Source organism: Pristiophorus japonicus, chromosome 6, assembly GCF_044704955.1.
Source record: "Pristiophorus japonicus isolate sPriJap1 chromosome 6, sPriJap1.hap1, whole genome shotgun sequence".
NCBI lineage: Eukaryota > Metazoa > Chordata > Chondrichthyes > Pristiophoridae > Pristiophorus > Pristiophorus japonicus.
The window spans coordinates 193,854,905-193,876,508 of record NC_091982.1 but is presented as its reverse complement, the minus strand read 5'-3'; the positions used below and the strand labels follow the sequence as shown (position 1 = coordinate 193,876,508).

Here is a 21,604-nt window from a genome sequence, read left to right as displayed (position 1 = left end):
TCGCTCTCTCCACTCACTCTCGCTCTCTCCACTCACTCTCGCTCTCTCCACTCACTCTCGCTCTCTCCACTCACTCTCGCTCTCTCCACTCACTCTCGCTCTCTCTACTCTCTCGCTCTCTCTACTCTCTCTCGCTCTCTCTACTCTCTCTCGCTCTCTCTACTCTCTCTACTCTCTCTCCTCTCTCTACTCTCTCTCGCTCTCTCTACTCTCTCTCCTCTCTCTACTCTCTCTCGCTCTCTCTACTCTCTCGCTCTCTCTACTCTCTCTCGTTCTCTGCTCTCGCTCTCTCTGCTCTCGCTCGCTCTCTCTGCTCTCGCTCGCTCTCTCTGCTCTCGCTCGCTCTCTCTGCTCTCGCTCGCTCTCTCTGCTCTCGCTCGCTCTCTCTGCTCTCGCTCGCTCTCTCTGCTCTCGCTCGCTCTCTCTGCTCTCGCTCGCTCTCTCTGCTCTCGCTCGCTCTCTCTGCTCTCGCTCGCTCTCTCTGCTCTCGCTCGCTCTCTCTGCTCTCGCTCGCTCTCTCTGCTCTCGCTCTCTCTGCTCGCTACTCTACTCTACTCTACACTCTACTCTACTCTCTACTCTATACTCTACTCTACGCTCTACTCTACTCTACTCTACTCTACTCTACTCTACTCTACTCTACTCTACTCTACTCTCTCTCTACTCTACACTCTCTCTACTCTCGCTCTCTCTACTGTCTTTCTCTCTCTCTTGCTCTACTCTCGCTCTCTACCCGCGCTCTCCTTGCTCCCTCGCTCCCTCTATACTCTCGCTCTCTCCCTCTCGCTCTTGCCTTTCTACTCTCTACTCTCTACCTACTCTCTCTCTCCTCTCGCTTTCTACGCTCTCTCTCTCTACGCTCTCTCTCTCTACGCTCTCTCTCTCTACGCTCTCTCTCTACGTTCTCTCTCTACGCTCTCTCTCTCTATGCTCTCTCTCTCTACGCTCTCTCTCTACGCTCTCTCTCTACGCTCTCTCTCTACGCTCTCTCTCTCTACGCTCTCTCTCTCTACGCTCTCTCTCTCTCTACGCTCTCTCTCTCTACGCTCTCTCTCTCTACGCTCTCTCTCTCTACGCTCTCTCTCTCTACGCTCTCTCTCTCTACGCTCTCTCTCTCTACGCTCTCTCTCTCTACGCTCTCTCTCTCTACGCTCTCTCTCTCTACGCTCTCTCTCTCTACGCTCTCTCTCTCTACGCTCTCTCTCTACGCTCTCTCTCTCTACGCTCTCTCTCTCTACGCTCTCTCTCTCTACGCTCTCTCTCTCTACGCTCTCTCTCTCTACGCTCTCTCTCTCTACGCTCTCTCTCTCTACGCTCTCTCTCTCCTCCCTCTCTCTCCGCTCTCTCTCCGCTCTCTCTCCGCTCTCTCTCTATGCTCTCTCTCTACGCGCTCTCTCTCTATGCTCTCTCTCTACGCGCTCTCTCTCTCTCTGCTCTCTCTGCTCTCGCTCTCTGCTCTCGCTCTCTCTGCTCTCGCTCTCTCTGCTCTCGCTCTCTCTGCTCTCGCTCTCTCTGCTCTCGCTCTCTCTGCTCTCGCTCTCTCTGCTCTCGCTCTCTCTGCTCTCGCTCTCTCTGCTCTCGCTCTCTCTGCTCTCGCTCTCTCTGCTCTCGCTCTCTCTGCTCTCGCTCTCTCTGCTCTCGCTCTCTCTGCTCTCGCTCTCTCTGCTCTCGCTCTCTCTGCTCTCGCTCTCTCTGCTCTCGCTCTCTCTGCTCTCGCTCTCTCTGCTCTCGCTCTCTCTGCTCTCGCTCTCTCTGCTCTCGCTCTCTCTGCTCTCGCTCTCTCTGCTCTCGCTCTCTCTGCTCTCGCTCTCTCTGCTCTCGCTCTCTCTGCTCTCGCTCTCTCTGCTCTCGCTCTCTCTGCTCTCGCTCTCTCTACGCTCTCTCTCTCTCTACGCTCTCTCTCTCTCTACGCTTTCTCTCTCTCTACACTTTCTCTCTACACTCTCTCTCTCTCTCTACACTCTCTCTCTCTCTACACTCTCTACACTCTCTCTACACTCTCTCTCTCTCTCTCTATCTCTCTCACTCTCACTCTCTCTCACTCTATACACTCGCTCTCTCGCTCTACACTCTCTCTCTCTCTCTCTCTCTCTCTCTCTCTATACACTCGCTCTCTCTCTCTACACTCGCTCTCTCTCTCTCTCTACACTCGCTCTCTCTCTCTCTCTACACTCGCTCTCTCTCTCTCTCTACACTCGCTCTCTCTCTCTACACTCGCTCTCTCTCTCTACACTCGCTCTCTCTCTCTCTACACTCTCTCTCTCTCTCTACACTCTCTCTACACTCTCTCTCTCTCTCTATACACTCGCTCTACTCTCTCTCTCTCTCTCTATACACTCGCTCTCTCTCTCTCTCTCTCTCTCTCTCTCTCTACACTCGATCTCTCTCTCTCTCTACACTCTCTGTCATTTATTCAACTATCATTGTAACCCACGTATAAGCTGACCAAAGTTGTACACCTTGAACATTGACCACAAGGGGGTGAACTTGTGGGAGACACTCCTAACCTGGACTTTCAGGTATAAAAGGGGAAGCTCCACCCACCTTCATCATTTGAGGTCTTGGTAATAAATGTAACTGGTCACAGAGTGACCTTCTCAAGTATGGGCCTCGTGTGCATTTATACTGTATAGTAAGGACATATCATTGGCGACGAGAAACTGGGATTTAAACCACACGAGCATGGCACAGAAGAGAGGTACAGTGTTGGTAATGATTGGGACGACTTTATTGAGAGACTACAGCAAAGTTTTGTCACTAAGGAATGGTTGGGGCAGGATTCGGCCGACAAACGCAGGGCTCATCTCCTGACGGTTTGTGGATCCAGAACGTACCCCCTGATGAAGGACCTTCCAGCGCCAGAGAAGCCGGCGGACAAGACGTACGAAGAGCTCAGTAAGTTGATTGGGGAACACCTTAAACCGGTGAGCAGCATGCACATGGCGAGACACCGGTTTTACACGCACTGGCGGTGAGAAGGCCAAAGCGTTCCAGACTTCGTGGCAGATCTCTGGCGACTGGCGAGCCTATGTAAGTTCCCAGATGCATGCAGAGCGGAGATGCTGCGAGACATTTTTATTGAGGGCATCGGGCATGCTGGGGTTTTCAGGAAACTGATTGAGACCAAAGACTTGACCTTGGAAGCGGCAGCTCTGATAGCCCAGACATTTATCTCAGGGGAGGAAGAGACCAGAATGATGTATGACAAAAATCTTGGCTCAAATGCAGCAAACGACCAGGGAGTCAACATTGTTAATGCGGCACACAGTTCTCTAGGCAGACAAGGGCAATCGGACAAGCCCCAGCATGTAGTCGAACCCAAAGGGGGAATTCAACAGAGACAATGGCTAGCCGAACGGCGATTCATGCCATCGCAATGGACAATGCGGCCTGTAATGGGGCCATCAACACCTGTTAATGGTGCGCTTAAGGACAGTTACAGAGACAGTCAGAGACGATCGACTGGTAATGGACCTTTTCTTTCCAACAACGGGGCCTCCAGCTCATGCTGGAGGTGTGGAGGCAAACACCCAGCCAGAGCTTGCAGGTATCAGCAATATACCTGCAGAAACTGCAACGTCAGCGGTCACTTGGCGCGTATGTGCAGGAAGTCTGCAGCCAGGTTGATGTACGAGGAGGACGGGCCCGATGTAAGCCGTATGAGGCCAAATGAATACTGGGGGAAATCACTGGAAGTTGAAGATCAGCGAGTTCATGTGGAGCACATATACAGTTCATATACCAGGACACTACCGATAATGATGAAAGTGCTCCCCAATGGCATCCCAGTATTAATGGAGCTAGACACGGGGGCCAGCCAGTCCCTGATGAGTATCAAACAGTTCGACAAGTTGTGGGTGTCCAAGGCCAGGAGGCCAACATTATTGCCGATTGGCGCACAGCCACGGACATATACAAAGGAGATCATTCCGGTGCTAGGCAGCTCCACGGTAGTCGTGACCCACAAAGATTCGGAGAACAGGTTGCCACTCTGGATTGCCCCGGGGGACGGTCCCGCACTACTGGGGAGGAGTTGGCTTGCCTCTGGATTGTCCCGGGGGACGGTCCCGCACTACTGGGGAGGAGTTGGCTTGCTGTCATAATTTGGAAATGGGGCGATGTCAATGAAATTTCTTCTGTGGAGCGAGTATCATGCTCACAGGTCCTGGACAAATTTGACTCATTATTTCAACCCAGCATCGGCACTTACATGGGGGCCAAGGTAGTGAATCACATAAACCCGGACGCCAGGCCAGTACACCACAAGGCCAGAGCGGTGCCGTACGTGATGCGGGAAAAGATAGAAGGCGTATTGGACCGCCTGCTGAGGGAAGGCATCATCTCGCCAGTCGAATTCAGTGACTGGGCTAGCCCGATTGTGCCGGTGCTCAAGGCGGATGGGTCGGTCAGGATATGTAGCGATCACTAGTACACCATCAATCGGGTGTCACTCCAAGACCAGTACCCGCTACCGAGAGCGGAGGACCTCTTTGCGATGCTATCTGGTGGCAAACTTTTTTCAATATTGGACCTAACCTTAGCTTACATGATCCAGGAGCTGGCGAGTGAGTCGAAGAAGTTGACCACCATCACGACACACAAGGGGTTGTTTGAGTACAACAGATGTCTGTTCGGGATTCGTTCGGCCGCCGCGATCTTTCAGCGAAATATGGAAAGCCTCCTCAAGTTGATTCCAAGGACGGTGGTTTTTCAAGACAACATCCTCATCACGGGTCGTGATACTGAAGAACACCTCCACAACCTGGAGGGGGTGCTACGCAGACTGGATCGGGTAGGGCTGCAACTGAAAAAGGCGAAGTGCGTCTTCTTGGCTCCATAGGTAGAATTCCTGGGGAGGAGGGTAGCAGCAGACGGGATCAGCCCTACTGCGTCCAAGACGGAAGCAATCCAGAGAGCACCCAGACCCCATAACATGACGGAGCTGCATTCGTTCCTGGGGCTCCTGAACTATTTTGTTAACTTTCTTCCCAAATTGTGCATGCTGTTAGAGCCGCTACATGTGCTCCTACGCAAAGGTCGCGATTGGGTCTGGGGGGACAGCCAGGAAAGGGCTTTTGATAGAGCACGCAATTTGTTATGCTCCAACAAACTGTTAACATTATATGACCCGTGTAAGAAACTTATTTTAACGTGCGATGTGTCGTCCTATGGGCTCGAGTGTGTGTTGCAACATGTTAATGCCAATGGTCAGTTACAGCCAGTAGCTTATGCCTCCAGAAGTCTGTCGCAGGCAGAAAGGGGTTATGGGATGGTAGAAAAGGAAGCGCTAGCATGTGTATATGCAGTAAAAAAAAATGCACTGTTTGGCAGGAAATTTGAGCTGGAGACAGATCACAAACCCCTAACATCCCTTTTGGCCGACAACAAGGCCATAAATGCGAATGCATCGGCCGGCATACATGTTAGCCGCCTCTGACTACACAATTCGGCACAGACCGGGCACTGAAAAATGCGCCGATGCACTCAACAGGCTACCACTAGCCACCACTGAGGGGGCAGCTGAGCATGATGCTGAGATGGTCATGGCTGTTGAAGCTTTCGAAAACAAAGGCTCACCTGTGACAGCCCATCTGGACAAATAAAGACCCGATACTGTCTTTAGTTAAGAAATGTGTCCAGAATGGGGACTGGGCAGCCATGTACAGGGCATGCCCTGAGGAATTTAAACCGTTTCATAGGCGCAAGGGTGAACTCTTGATTCAGGCCGATTGCCTACTGTGGGGAAACCGAGTAGTCATGGCCCAGATGGGCAGAGAGGTGTTTATCAGAGAACTTCACAATGAGCAGCCGGGCATTGTCATGACGAAAGCAATTGTCAGATCACATGTTTGGTGGCCAGGGATAGATGCAGACCTTGGACTTTGTGTTTGCAGGTGCAACAAGTGTGCTCAGCTGGGCAACGCACCCAGGGAAGCCCCCCTTAGCTTCTGGTCCTGGCCCGCCAAGCCATGGTCACGCATCCATGTGGACTACGCAGGTCCTTTCATGGGGAAAAATGTTTTTGGTTGTTGTAGACGCCTACTCCAAATGGGTTGAGTGTGCCATTTTAAATTCAAGCACATCCTCTGTCACGGTAGAAAGTCTACGGGCAATGTTCGCTGCCCATGGTCTACCGGATGTCTTGGTCAGCGACAATGGCCCGTGCTTCACAAGCACTGAATTCCAGGACTTCATGGGAGGCAATGGAATCAACCATGTCAGAACGGCACCATTCAAGCCGGCCTCAAAAGGCCAGGCGGAACGAGCGGTGCAAATAATCAAACGGGATGCTCAGAACCCAAGGGGGTTCCCTACAAAGCCGCTTATCACACCTCCTGTTGGCCAATAGATCCCGACCACACTCGCTCACAGGGGTTCCACCCGGAGAGCTGCTAGTGAAAAGGACATCAAAACCAGGTTATCCCTTATACGCCCCACCATGAAAGAAATTGTTGAGCAGACGTCAGTCACAATGTGACTACCATGACAGGAATGTGAGGGCACGATGTATTTGATGTCAATGACCCTGTTTTTGTTCTTAATTACGCTGCAGGGCCCAAATGGCTTGCAGGCACTGTGATTGCCAAAGAGGGGAATAGGGTTTTGGTAGTTAAACTTACCAATGGACAAATCTGCCGCAAAGACGTGGATCAAATTAAAAGGAGGTTCAGCAACCCCATAGAAGAAGCAGAGGAAGAAGACGACGTAGAGTTTACTCCACCACAGGTGACCGAATACTGGAACCAAGTGGAGGAGAGCCCAGTCACTGTGGGCAGTCCGGACAGGCCTGAGGCACCGCAAACAGCAGACACTCAGGTCAGCGCCCACAACTGGAGTCCCAACTCAGGCACTCTAAAAGGGAACGTAAACCACCAGAGAGACTTAACCTGTGATCCCAATAAGACTTTGGGGGGGAGGTGATGTCATGTATTCAAGTATCACTGTAACCCATGTATAAGCTGACCTAAGTTGTATACCTTGAGAACATTGACCACAAGGGGGTGAACTTGTGGGAGACAATCCTAACCTGGACTTTCGGGTATAAAAGGAGAAGCTCCACCCACCTTCATCACTTGAGGTCTTGGTAATAAAGGTAACTGGTCACAGAGTGACCTTCTCTCAAGTATGGGCCTCGTGTGCATTTATAATGTATGGTATGGACATATCATTGAAGTAAGGACATATCACTCTCTACCTACTCTCTCTTACTCTCTTACTCTACTCTCTACTCTACTCTCTCGCTACTCTCTCTCTACTCTCTCGCTTCTCTACTCTCTCGCTTCTCTACTCGCGCGCTCTCTCCACTCGCGCGCTCTCTCCACTCGCGCGCGCTCTCCACTCGCGCGCGCTCTCCACTCGCGCGCTCTCTCCACTCGCGCGCTCTCTCCACTCGCGCGCTCTCTCCACTCGCGCGCTCTCTCTACTCGCGCGCTCTCTCTACTCGCGCGCCCTCCCCGCTCGCGCGCGCTCTCTGCTCGTGTTCGCGCTCTCTGCTCTCCCTCTCTCTCTACTCTCCCTCTCTCTCTAATCTCCCTCTCTCTCTACTCTCCCTCTCTCTCTACTCTCCCTCTCTCTCTACTCTCCGTCTTCCTCTCACTCTACTCTCCCTCTCCCTCTCTCTCTACTCTCCCTCTCCCTCTCTCTCTACTCTCCCTCTCCCTCTCTCTCTACTCTCCCTCTCCCTCTCTCTCTACTCTCCCTCTCCCTCTCTCTCTACTCTCCCTCTCCCTCTCTCTCTACTCTCTCTCTCTCTCTCTCTACTCTCTCTCTCTCTCTGCGCTCGCTCTCGCTCACTCTCTCTCCCCCCCACTCTCTCTCCCCCCCCACTCTCTCTCCCCCCCCACTCTCTCTCCCCGCCCACTCTCTCTTTCCCCCCACTCTCTCTTTCCCCCCACTCTCTCTTTCCCCCCACTCTCTCTTTCCCCCCACTCTCTCTTTCCCCCCACTCTCTCTTTCCCCCCACTCTCTCTTTCCCCCCACTCTCTCTTTCCCCCCACTCTCTCTTTCCCCCCACTCTCTCTTTCCCCCCACTCTCTCTTTCCCCCCACTCTCTCTTTCCCCCCACTCTCTCTTTCCCCCCACTCTCTCTTTCCCCCCACTCTCTCTTTCCCCCCACTCTCTCTTTCCCCCCACTCTCTCTTTCCCCCCACTCTCTCTTTCCCCCCACTCTCTCTTTCCCCCCACTCTCTCTTTCCCCCCACTCTCTCTTTCCCCCCACTCTCTCTTTCCCCCCACTCTCTCTTTCCCCCCACTCTCTCTTTCCCCCCACTCTCTCTTTCCCCCCACTCTCTCTTTCCCCCCACTCTCTCTTTCCCCCCACTCTCTCTTTCCCCCCACTCTCTCTTTCCCCCCACTCTCTCTTTCCCCCCACTCTCTCTTTCCCCCCACTCTCTCTTTCCCCCCACTCTCTCTTTCCCCCCACTCTCTCTTTCCCCCCACTCTCTCTTTCCCCCCACTCTCTCTTTCCCCCCAACTCCCTCTCTTCCCCCCAACTCCCTCTCTTCCCCCACCCAACTCTCTACTCCCTCTTTACTCTCTACTCCCTCTTTACTCTCTACTCCCTCTTTACTCTCTACTCCCTCTTTACTCTCTACTCCCTCTTTACTCTCTACTCCCTCTTTACTCTCTACTCCCTCTTTACTCTCTACTCCCTCTTTACTCTCTACTCCCTCTTTACTCTCTACTCCCTCTTTACTCTCTACTCCCTCTTTACTCTCTACTCCCTCTTTACTCTCTACTCCCTCTTTACTCTCTACTCCCTCTTTACTCTCTACTCCCTCTTTACTCTAAAAGGGAACGTAAACCACCAGAGAGACTTAACCTGTGATCCCAATAAGACTTTGGGGGGGAGGTGATGTCATGTATTCAAGTATCACTGTAACCCATGTATAAGCTGACTTAAGTTGTATACCTTGAGAACATTGACCACAAGGGGGTGAACTTGTGGGAGACAATCCTAACCTGGACTTTCGGGTATAAAAGGAGAAGCTCCACCCACCTTCATCACTTGAGGTCTTGGTAATAAAGGTAACTGATCACAGAGTGACCTTCTCTCAAGTATGGGCCTCGTGTGCATTTATAATGTATGGTATGGACATGTCATTGAAGTAAGGACATATCACTCTCTACCTACTCTCTCTTACTCTCTTACTCTACTCTCTACTCTACTCTCTCTCTACTCTCTCGCTACTCTCTCTCTACTCTCTCGCTTCTCTACTCTCTCGCTTCTCTACTCGCGCGCTCTCTCCACTCGCGAGCTCTCTCCACTCGCATCATTGCTACTTTACACAACAATTTACTCTCTATTAAATCTGATACCTTAAATCTCAGTCTAGTGAATTGTTTATTCTGCTGCCTTCCAAGATCGAAGTACGTCATGTGAGAGCATGTGATATAACTGATAAGCTGAAAGGGAATGATGAGGGTTTTCTGTTCCAGCCATGGGTTTTCTACAGATTATCTCGATATTCAGCAGGTGAAGTCTTATTCTGGTTTATATGGAGCAATGGCTCAGCTGTAGGAGTGGGCTTGAGATCCTGATTCCAGGGGGTAAAACTCAAACTATAATACCGCCTTTTACTGTATCTCCTATAATAATACCTTGAAGGAGTGCTTGCTAAATTAAAGGCATCTTGGGTGCAGGTTTCATTGCACATATTTACTTTTATACCTTCCTTCAGTTTTGGGTTGAGAAAATAGTGAGCTTCCCTTTCATCGTGAGCAGCTTCCTTTAAAGGCTGCTGGTTCATCAAATTTTGCAACTCCTAGCCAACAAAAATAAAGGTCTAAAAACAAAAAATGCTGGAAATCTCAGCAAGTCCGGCAGCATCTGTGGAGAGGAAGCAGAGTTAACGTTTCGTCAGAAAGGGCTGCTTTCCAAAGTGGTTTTATGGCCATGTTGAATTAAAGTGGAAGGGCTTGCCTTGTAAATTAGAGCTATCACTCTGTTAGCTTTAGGGAAATGCTGCAGCCTGGGTGGGATAAATTTTCATCTTCACCAATGGGGAATGGTAGTATAGTGTTATGTTACTAGTAATCCAGAGCCTGGACTAATGATCCGGAGACGTGAGTTCAAATCCCACCATGGCAGCTGGGGAATTTAAATTCAGATAATTAAATAAAAGTTAGTATCAGTAATGGTGACCATGAATGCTGGATTGTTGTAAAAATAGCCTTAAGATAAAGAACTCAACTGTCCTTACCCAGTCTGGCCTACAAGTGACTCCAGACCCACAGCAATGTGGTTACTCTTAAATGCCCTTCAGTCAGTTGCACCAAACTGCTACGACAAAGTCACTGTGGTGGTACCTTCACCACACCATGGTTCAAGAAGGTGGTTCACCACTACCTTTCAAAGGCAATTAGGGATGGCCGATAAATGCCGGCCTTGCCAGTGATACCCACGTTCTGTGAATGACGAAAAGAAAATGAAAATTGGGCTGGTTCTACAATGGGCGGCCAGATTACCACCCAGGGAGTAAAGATGAAAATTTACCCCAATGTGCAGTATGCATAATTTCCCAACACAAATCAGCAGGATTTTCTCAGTGCATGTTCTTCTTTTTGTTTTTCTATTGATTGCAAAACACTCGAGCACAAATGTTCATTTTTTTTAGGTTAATTTTATATTTTAACTATTATCTGCTAAGAAATGACTTAAAGCTTTGCTCAGAGAAACTCGGACAGAGAAGGCTGATTTTAACTCTGCTCACTCGGTTGTAACTGGGTGGGCGGGCAATTGAAATTGCTCAGGGGACTTCCTCACCTAGATCCCACTGATTCCCTGCAGATTCCAATTTTAACCTGCTCTTCTGAGTAAGTGGGAAGGACATCCACCAGACAGCGGAGAGGTCTTTCTTTAAATATGCAGATCAGACTCTGATGAAACAAGAGAGCACAGTGATAGATAAAACCACCAATGTAGACAACAAAAATTGGTGGCAGAGAGCACAAACGATGACTTACCCTGAGTAATGCTTCGGAAAATCCACTAGTATTTAAAAACATTACTGTGGTAAATTATTTCCACTGTATCTTTCTGCCAAATACCATCTTCCATATCAAGCCCCGATCTCCCGCTTCCTCCCGCTTCCTCCCACCCCCCGCTGATTGCCAGGGACGATCCTCAAGACCATTGATTTTCCCACCCAGCCAGTCTGTCAAATTGGCCGGCTGCCAGGCAGGAAACAGAAGAAAAAAATTATAATGAGTTTGCGCCATTGTGATCCCCGCACCCTCCCCGCTTCTCCGTAAATATTGGGGCCATTATGTCTGAAAAGTTGTGAACAGCATTTCTTTTTATTATTGCAGGGTTGCCCGGCGCAGTTGCACATGCTGGACTGCAGCCATTTTTGGTTTCATTCATAACTGGATTCTTTATGCAGGTAGGTAATTCAGGAAGTGGCTGCCGCAAATAACTGATCTGACGTTGAAAATTTGGAAGGAGATGTATCCTCACCTAAATATCATTCATCGCATAAGGAAACACTGTAGAGTTCTATTGGGTTAAAATGTTTCCATGTCAAACGGTATTTGAAAATGCTGCTGTGTACAATTTTTATTTTCCATTTATGCTTTAAAGGTCAAGAATTATAAAAGTTGAATTTGTTACACTTTTAGGACTGTCGAAAGCAATGTGACACATGCATCTTGCATCTAAAATTATACTGATAAAATTGGTTTGATTTTGAGTTTATTTGAAGAATGTTTCCAGGAACTGAACATAAAAGTCTAATCATACAAAAAGCAGAATTTAAAGTTTTACTTTGTAAAACTGTCCAAGCATAGCAAACATTGCAAGATGCTGGGTATTAATTTTTCCAGTAATTCTGGCAACTGCGATGGATTGATTTTTGGAGTTAATTTGTTGCCAAGGAGAGTAGAGAAAATTGATAAATACTGGTTGTGTCAGTATATTTTATTTCACTGACTATAGAGTAGTCTTGGAGAATGACTGATATTAGTTTCAATTAATGAATTGTGTGATTGCACAAACACACACACAGTTCTCCCATGGCGTTGCTCACAGTGGGTTAGCGGGTTAATTAGCACTAGTTTATTCATCTTGCATTCTCTTTTACTCATCTTCTCCAGATAATCTCTCTAATTCCACTATTTAATTAAGAGTTTAACAGCAACTAGCATTTATATTTAACGTAGTAAAACATCTCGAGGTGCTGCACAGGAATAATTCATTACCAAACAAAATTTGACACCGAGCCACATAATCTTATAAAACACTAATAAAAACTCAATTGCTAAACAAACTAACAACTGCCTCAACTAAAGTAGAATCATTTGCTTATATTTAGATTTTTTTTTCCGGTCAAGTAGCTTTACTATCAATCAATTTTGGAATGTTAGTTTCTTGATTCATTTAGATTTTACATAGGATATACAGTACAGAAATAGGCCATTCGGCCTAACCAGTCCATGCCGGTGCTTATACTCCACTCGAGCGGCCTCCTGTCTATCCTCATCTAACCCTATCAGCATATCCCTCTATTCACCACTTCTTCTTTTGCTTATCTAACCGCCCTTTAAATGCATCCATACTATTCGCTTCAACCATTCTCTGTGGTAGCGAGTTCCTCATTTTCACCACTCTCTGGGTAAAGAAATTTCTTCTGAATTCCCTATTTAATTTCTTGGCAACTATCTTATATTGATGGCCTTTAGTTATGCTCTTCCCCACAAGTGGAAGCACTGGGCCCAAAATTCCATATGGACTTTTTTTGGCGCAGTTGTCGAGGTACATCCAATTTTGTTTTAGTGGCCCGACTGCAAAAAAAAAGTTCCAAGTTTTTCCGGCATAACCTTTCATTTTGGAGCGGCGCAGATTGTCCTTAAGCTCTCTGGGTGGAGCTTAAGGTCTGCGCCGGAAAACTGAGGTTGCCAGGGTAACGAGGGACACATTGAAGGGCTGAGGCATAAATAAAGCATTTCCCCTTTGTAAAATAGATCACTAAGTGAGACTTACGACAACAGACTGAAATCTCAATATATGAAACGAGGAGCCTATGAGCGATATGTAGAGAAATGTTGCGCAAACTTTATCAATTCTCATTCCAGATGCAACACTCAAAAATTATCATGAATTCAGAACCATGATTCTGTGACCAACGTCTCCAGTCCTTCAAGAGTTTTTGTAACAGTGGTTAATAGCATTTATAGATTTGTTTTCACTTCTACAGTGCCGATGCCGCTGCTATCCTGGGCTGAAAAGCCCCCCCCGGCCCCGGTGCCGTGTCTTCAGCTCCGCTAAAACAATGGCGTCTTCTCTGCGCCAATTTTCTCTTCTCTGTGCCAATTTTCTTAAGTGTAGGTAAGGTTTTTCAGGATGGTGCACTGCACCGTTTTTGAAAAAATCGTATATGGCCAAACTCGCTTAAAAGGCCAGAAATGGCGCACCCGGCAGATTCTGCCCCAGTGACATCAAAAAATTGGGAACTAAAAAAAAATCGAACGCAAATACTTTAGGATGGCGCAGAAACTTTGGCAAAACTTGCAGATTTTAGTCTGCGCCAAAAAAAACAGCTTAGGCCAAAAGAACGGCGCAGAATGGTGGCGAAAATTCAGCCCACGGTCTCTGTATCTACTCTATCAAAACCTTTCATAATTTTAAAGACGTGTATTAGGTCACCCCTCGGCCTTCTCTTTTGAAGAGAAAAGAGACCCAGCCTGTGCATCCTTTCCTGATATGTATACCCTCGCATTTCTGGTATCATCCTTGTAAATCTTCTCTGCACCCTCCCCAGTGCCTCTATATCATTTTTATAATATGGTGACCAGAATTGCACACAGTACACCATATATGGTCTAACCAAATATTATTCTATATATAAACCCCCAGAGACCCTTGATTAGATTCCAGCCTGTATCTCATTCCCAGGTACCTGTTATTAGAACATAACATAAGAATTAGGAGCAGGAGTAGGCTATACTTCCCTTCAAACCAGCTCCGCCATTAAATAAGATCACGGCTGATCTTCAACCTCAAGTCCACTTTGTCGCCTGATCCCCATATCCCTTCATTGCCTCAGTGCCCAAAAATCTATCGATCTCAGCCTTGAATATACTCAATGACTGTCTGTCAAAACACTTAAATATTGTGACTTGATTGTCATCAGATTTTGGTTCCAACTTGACTACGTGGTTCTTAATTATATCACGTTCAAATTCTGTTAATGGATGACTATTCATTATTAAAATTCCTGACCAGACTTTGCCTTAATACATACTTATTACCAAGAAATTATTTTCAGAATTTGTTAATGAAGTCAAGTACCTTTTTATTTGTTTGTTTGCTTATCTTGGTTAGCTGTTCTTTCCACTGTTAATTTACTTCCAATCTTGTCTAATTCACAGTTTTTTTGGATGTGTAGGTATGGTGCAAAAAATATTTTTATTAATTTCTTGTCTATATTTATTCCAGTGGAATGAATTATAATTAATTAAACACAACTGAAAATATCTGTACAACAAAAATGTTTAGCAATTAAAACTACTTGTGAGTTCAATTCATTGCAACAGTTCTAAATTTAAATAATGGAACATTCTTTACTAGTCATTTGTTGCTTTTCTTGTAAGGCGTTTTTTAAAATCAGGACTATACATGATATTTTCTTTTTGGAATTCGGTGGGTTGGACTACTTATGTAAGTCAAGTATAGTGCATTTTAGTATTTCTTTGATATACCCATAATTCTAATGTTTTGATTGTATGAGTGAAAAATTCAATTGAGTAAGAGTTTCAATATTATAGATTATTTCCGAGCTATATCCTGGCAGAAGATATTTGAGTGACAAAATCATACTGGCTTGACCTTAGTCTTGTCTTTTTTTCCATTTCAAGGTGCTGTTGATTTATCTTTTTGTTGATTTGTTGCAACGATGTCGTTTGGTTCAGATTGAAGCTGCGAAGGTAAGTCATTATACTCGGACTCAATTCGATGCATAGTACTAGAAAGAACATGGGGAGTAAAATACATACAAGTCGAATGCTGTCCTACTACTGTTTGTATTTGTAGCAAACTAAATTACTGCTAGAAATCGTCAAATAAGGGAAGTTTGCATATTTTCTACTTTGATTAGGTTACGCCTTTTTATTTTTTAAAGCAAATTTATAGATTAAAGATAGACATTGCCTATTGCTGTTAAGATTCAACTTAATACATATGTTAATCAAATTTTGTATAGTTTAGATTTAGATTTTTATTTAGCTTCAATGTGGGGCTCTTTAATTCCCTGAATGTGCTAAGTTAGAAGTGTACTTTTGTATCTACTGTCCGTATTACTTATATTGCCTTCAGCAAGTGTTAGCTTCATCATACATTTTTTACTAACAATTTGGACCAACTTTGTAACTTATTGGTGCCTTAAGGAGATGAATATGCAAATATAATTGGATACTGACTGCAGGATTCTTGGAGAACAGCACTTGATTGCAAGATAACGTACATGCATGACTGAACTAGACAGATGTCGGAGAGAGGAGAGAGCCAGACTGTTGCCATGGCAACAGTAGCTGAGCCATTATACATAGCATAAAGGTGAAATCTTTATTGTAAAATTCACAATGCTGCCCTTGGTGCAGAATCACTAAGAATCTGCATTGATGACATGGTGATTTTATCAGCAGTACTTTAAGTATCATATTCATGGAAAGTTCAGGTTTAGAAACCATTCTTATCATTCAAAATCCCCTTTAGAATTCATAAGGAACAACATTGAATTCCAAAATAATATAAGTTCCGCTGATGTGTAGTATTTTCTCTTCATCCTATTTCCTTTGTAGACAGATGACCATCAAATAAAAGTTAAAAGGGCAAATCTTTGGAGGCATGTTTCAATGTCTCATCGCTTATGAACCTTTTCTTTCAGGAAGGTTTTATCACTGCTGCAGGCAGTTCTTCCAGTACAACAACAGGATTTTATCAGATTAGTGACTTACTATAATATTGGTAAGTCCCTGTTTAAGACGGAAGAAAGGCAGTGAGCAGTTTCAAAATCCAGCAAAGTGTATCCAAAAACAAATTGTGTTGGATTCAATCCAGTGAAATGAATGAAGTCAAACAGATGGCCAGTCAAAATAGTACATTCTACAGATAATTTGTTCACAAAGCTTTTCTTGACCGGTTGTTGTACAGACCCAATTCACGTCCGGACCGGGGTCAAACAGGGCTGCATCATCGCCCCAACCCTCTTCTCAATCTTCCTTGCCGCCATGCTCCACCTCACAGTCAACAAGCTCCTCGCTGGAGTGGAACTAAACTACAGAACCAGTGGGAAGCTGTTTAACCTACGCTGCCTCCAGGCCAGGTCCAAGATCACCCCAACCTCTGTCGCTGAGCTGCAGTACGCGGACGACGCCTGCGTCTGCGCACATTCTGAGGCTGAACTCCAGGATATAGTCAACGTATTCACTGAGGCATATGAAAGCATGGGCCTTATGCTTAACATCCTTAAGATAAAGGTCCTCCACCAGCCTGTCCCTGCCGCACAGCACTGCCCTCCAATCATCATGATTCATGGCTCAGCCCTCGACAATGTGGACCATTTCCCATATCTCGGGAGCCGCTTATCAACAAAGGCAGACATTGATGTGGAGATTCAACATCGCCTCCAGTGTGCCAGTGCAGCCTTTGGCCGCCTGAGGAAAAGAGTGTTTGAAGACCTCAAATCTCCCACCAAGCTCATGGTCTACAGGGCTGTAGTAATACCCGCCCTCCTGTATGGATCAGAGGCATGGACGATGTATAGAAGGCACTTCAAGTCGCTGGAGATATATCACCAACGATGTCTCCGAAAGATCCTGCAAATCCCCTGGGAGGACAGGCGCACCAACATCAGTGTCCTCGACCAGGCTAACATCCCCAATAATGAAGCACTGACCACACTCGATTAACTTCGCTGTACAGGCCACATAGTTCGCATTCCAGATACCAGACTCCCTAAGCAAAAGCTTTATGCGGAGCTCCTTCACGGCAAATGAGCCAAAGGTGGGCAGCGGAAATGATACAAGGACACCTTCAAAGCCTCCCTGGTAAAGTGCGGCATTACCACTGACACCTGGGAGACCGCCGAAGACCGCCCGAGGTGGAGAAAGTGAATCTGGGAGGGCGTTGAGCTCTTTGAGTCTCAACGCAAAGAGCGTGAAGAGGTCAAGCGCAGGCAGCGGAAGGAGCGCGCGGCAAACCAGCCCCACCCACCCCTTCCCTCGATGAATGTCTGTCCCACCTGTAACAGGGTCTGTGGCTCTTGTATTGGACTGTTCAGCCACCAAAGAACTCACTTTGGGAGTGGAAGCAAGTCTTCCTCGATTCCAAGGGACTGCCTATGGTGATGGTTGTTCGAAGATCTTAGGAAGAATATTATGGCCAAGAAATTCAAATAGCACTGAAAACTGATGCAAAATAGCGTTGCATTTAGAGCGCCACCCGATGATGTGAGTGGCCAGCGCAAAATTGGACTGTGTCCCTCATTTAAATATGATTAGCGAGCAGCCAACGCTACTCACAGATTGGGTGGCCGAGAAATTGTGCATCAGTGACGCCATTTAAATGCCAGCATGCACTTCATAAAGGGAGGTGCACTATGGATGCTATCAACCAATTTCAATTGAACGTTGGAAATAACAGGCAGAGGTGCTGAGGCAAGGGCTCCCAATTTTCCGACATTGTGCTGGAGGACGTTGAAAGGGAGGTTAACAGGAGGAGGGATCTGCTATTTCCTCCTGGTGGCAGAAGCGTCCCCAGACAAGTTGCGAGACATCAATGGGCAGAGGTGGTGGAGCAGGTCAATGCAATGAGCAAATGTACCCTGGATCTGACAGCATTGCCGGGAAAAGAAGCAATGATATCACCAGAGCTGCTAATGTAAGATTGCTACTCCAATCTCTCTTATTCTATACTTAGCCCTGTGCCACCTGTAGCCCCAGCACTCACAAGCCTTCTCTCCCCCACTTCTCATCATTCACCCCAATTACAGCAACACACTTCACTCAACTTTCTTCTGCTGTTACTCACACACTCTGAACCTGTTACTTCCTCACACCTGTGCATCTTTCATACATCAGCAACACTATTCTACCTTAAATAGTGCATCTTGACAACTTTTATCAGCTCACACACTTAACATATGCTCTTGCAGCAGAAGTTGGCACACAACAGTAGGAAGTAGGCATGGACAGAAGAGGAAGACCATTTATCTACATCATCTCCCCATTAGAACAGGCCACCATGGATAGTGTGGGCAAGGAGTAGGTCAGGAGGATCTGCTCCGCAGGGTGTATAGTTATCTCACCCTCTCTTTCTCTTCTCACTGAAATCTTTCCCGAAACAAACTCTGAATGTCAAAGTGGTGCTGCTGACACTCGTCTGTCTCTGCTTACCATTGACACTAGCTGCTAACCATTGTTCCTCTCATCTCTTTTCAATTCCAGCAGAGATAGAGGGACCGATTGGAGCAGAGTAAGAGACTCTTCCTGAACACACACCATCATTCTACTGTACTCTTTCAGGCACCAGCTCAGAAACTGGCATCCCACATAGTGCAGAGGGCCAGATAGAAGGGTCTACAGTGGGAGATTCATCGAGCACAGGTATGCAGTAGAAGGGCAGGGGATAGGATGGCCCAGGAACCAACTCACTGGAGGACGAGCAGAAGGCACAGATGCTAAATTCAAGGCATCAGCACAGAGACGAAGAGTGATGGCTATGCATAATAAGTACACTGGACTGCCTGGCAGCGAGCTTGTGCAGAACGTTGGGCAGCATGACCTGAGTCCAACTCCAACATGAATGATATTCCAGAGGGGCATCGAGACAATGCAGTCAATCATGGGGTATTTGCTCAGTTCTACGAACACTGCAGCAGGAGCCACAGTTTCAGAGCCTCTGGTGACAGCTATGATAGCTTTGATGGAAGCTCCGACTGTTTCTATCTTGGATCCAACAACTTCTCCGGCTTTTAAAGCAGGAATGGGGCTTCCAAAAGGTCAACTCACTCCTGCACTCTGTTCGTGCGCAGAGCAGTGTGAGTGCTGAAGTACAGCCTCATGGCAGTGGCATTAGCACTAAGGAAGAGGCAGATGCTGTTCTCTCTTGGGGGAGCAGGCATGCTGTCATCCTATCAGCCTCTAAACCAGTGCCAGCCAGCGAGAGGTCATCCAATGTTATATCTAGTACAAGTCTCAAACACACAAGCCTTAAGATGGCAAAACACTCTGGAACTCTTGTCAGGTGACCTGTTCCCTCTTTATTTGTACACAGCACTGGCTGCAGTGCCATAGTAGTCCACAGGTGGAGCTATATATATTACATTTCTCCCTCCTTAATGAAGAAGTAATTATAATAAAATAATCATCATACGTAACTTGCATGGTTATACATAACAAAAGATATGGACTTATTTTGCCATATTTACAAATCAAACTTAACCGCGTATTTTCTGTTTCGAAGAGCTTCACTCTCGAACAGAACCGTCCAAACATAGTGTCGAATTTAAACTCATTCGAGGCTGATCCTGAGGAAAGTTTTCCTCCAAGGGAGCCCTTGATTTCTATTTAAACACTCTCTTTTATTCTACCTCAATCAAAGTAACTGCATGCAAAACTCTTGGTCAAGCACATTCCCAGGTGCTGGTCATGGAGGTCTCCTAATAATTTGGACCTGAATTTATTTGATATAACCACTCTTGCACCCCGCATGATACAATCTTTATCAACTGATAATTCATTTCAGGAATGAAGAATGGATGAATCTTTGTCTGTTACCTGGTTTGGCCAGTCATTTGCAATATAATCAGACACCTTTGACATAACTGGGTCATGTTTGGTTGCTCTACTAATCTCTTCAGCTATGATTGGCAGTTCATCAATGTATGAAAAATAGAACACTTCTTCCCTATCGGATGTAACTTGTGATTGGGAAGGCAATCTAGACATAGCATCAGCATTACTGTGATCAGCTGATCGTCTATATTCAATATCATATGTATATGCTGACAAAATCAAAGCCCACCTCTGCATTCGGGCTGCAGCTAATGTTGGGAACTGGGGACTTTGGATGGAGGATTGCTGTCGGGCTTATGGTCCGTAATGATGGTAAACTTACGACCATAGAAGTATTTGTGGAACTTCTTGACTCCCAAAATTAATGCCAAAGCTTTCCTTTCGATTTGCGCATAATTACGCTCGCTGGCACTGAGAATGCGTGAAGCAAAAGCAATTGGTGTCTCCTCTCCACTATGCAGTACATAAGAGATCACTGCCCCAACTCCATACGGAGAGGCATCACATGCTAGCTTGATCTCCTTAGATATGTCACAGTGAACTAACATGGTGCTCTCTACCAATTTGCTTTTACACTCCTTGAATGCTGCATCGCATTCTTCTGTCCATACTTCCAATGGACCTCTTTTTTTCAATAGTTCATTCAGTGGATGTAATACTGTAGCCAAATTTGGTAGGAACTTCCCATAATAGTTCAAAAGACCCAAAAATGATCGAAATTCAGTGGCGTTCTTAGGAGTGGGTGCATTTCTGATTGCATCCAGCTTATCCTTGGTTGGATGTAAACCATCTTTGTCTACTCTGCACCCTAAGTACTCCACTGAGTTTTGAAACAACTCACACTTGCGAGCAGACACTCGTACTCTGTGCTTCTCTCGCCGTTTGAGGACTTCATTCAATATATTATTATGAATTTGCCTATGTGATGCAGAAATTAGTATGTCATCCAAATAACATACAAACCCCTTCAATATCTTGCAAAATCTGGTTCATCGCCCCTTGAAATATGGCAGGCGTGGAAGACAGTCCCAATGGTAGCCTATTAAATTGATATAGGCCGAGATGAGTATTTATAATCAAGCATGACTTGGACTCCTCATTAAGTTCAAGTTGTAAGTAGGCATTTGAAAGATCGAATTTTGAGAATATCTGACCACCTGTCAGTGTTGTAAACAAATCTTCTACATTTGGCAAAGTATTGGGGAGATTACCCTCTCAAACCTGGTTTACGGTTACTTTATAATCCAAACATTATAGAATAAACTGGCGAATGATACTTAAAGGGTTGACGGTGGATAGGCAATGGCAAACATTTAAAGATCACATGGATGAACTTCAACAATTATACATCCCTGTCTGGAGTAAAAATAAAACGGGGAAGGTGACTCAACCATGGCTAACAAGGGAAATTAAGGATAGTGTTAAATCTAAGGAAGAGGCATACAAATTGGCCAGAAAAAGCAGCAAACCTGAGGACTGGGAGAATTTTATAATTCAGCAGAGGAGGACAAAGGGTTTAACTAGGAGGGGGAAAATAGAGTATGAGAGGAAACTTGCTGGGAACATAAAAACTGACTATAAAAGCTTCTATAGATATGTGAAGAGAAAAAGATTAGTGAAAACAAACATAGGTCTCTTGCAGTCAGATTCAGGTGAATTTATAATGGGAACAAAGAAATGGAAGGCCAGTTGAACAAATACTTTGGTTCTGTCTTCAAGAAGGAAGACACAAATAACCTTCCGGAAATATTAGGGGACCGAGGGTCTAGTGAGAAGGAGGAACTGAAGGAAATCCATATTAGGTGGGAAATTG

At 46.1% G+C, this 21,604-nt stretch overlaps 1 protein-coding gene across 1 annotated transcript in view; it reads left to right on the top strand.

Annotated features, from left to right (window-relative positions):
• The window catches only part of LOC139265339 (uncharacterized), a 514,006-nt gene that overhangs the window by 42,626 nt on the left and 449,776 nt on the right, over positions 1-21,604 (top strand). Inside the window, exons 3-4 of the mRNA XM_070882307.1 lie at positions 11,311-11,384; positions 14,854-14,922. Of these exons, the coding sequence (XP_070738408.1) occupies positions 11,311-11,384; positions 14,854-14,922 (143 nt within the window). The remainder of the gene's footprint in view (positions 1-11,310; positions 11,385-14,853; positions 14,923-21,604) is intronic.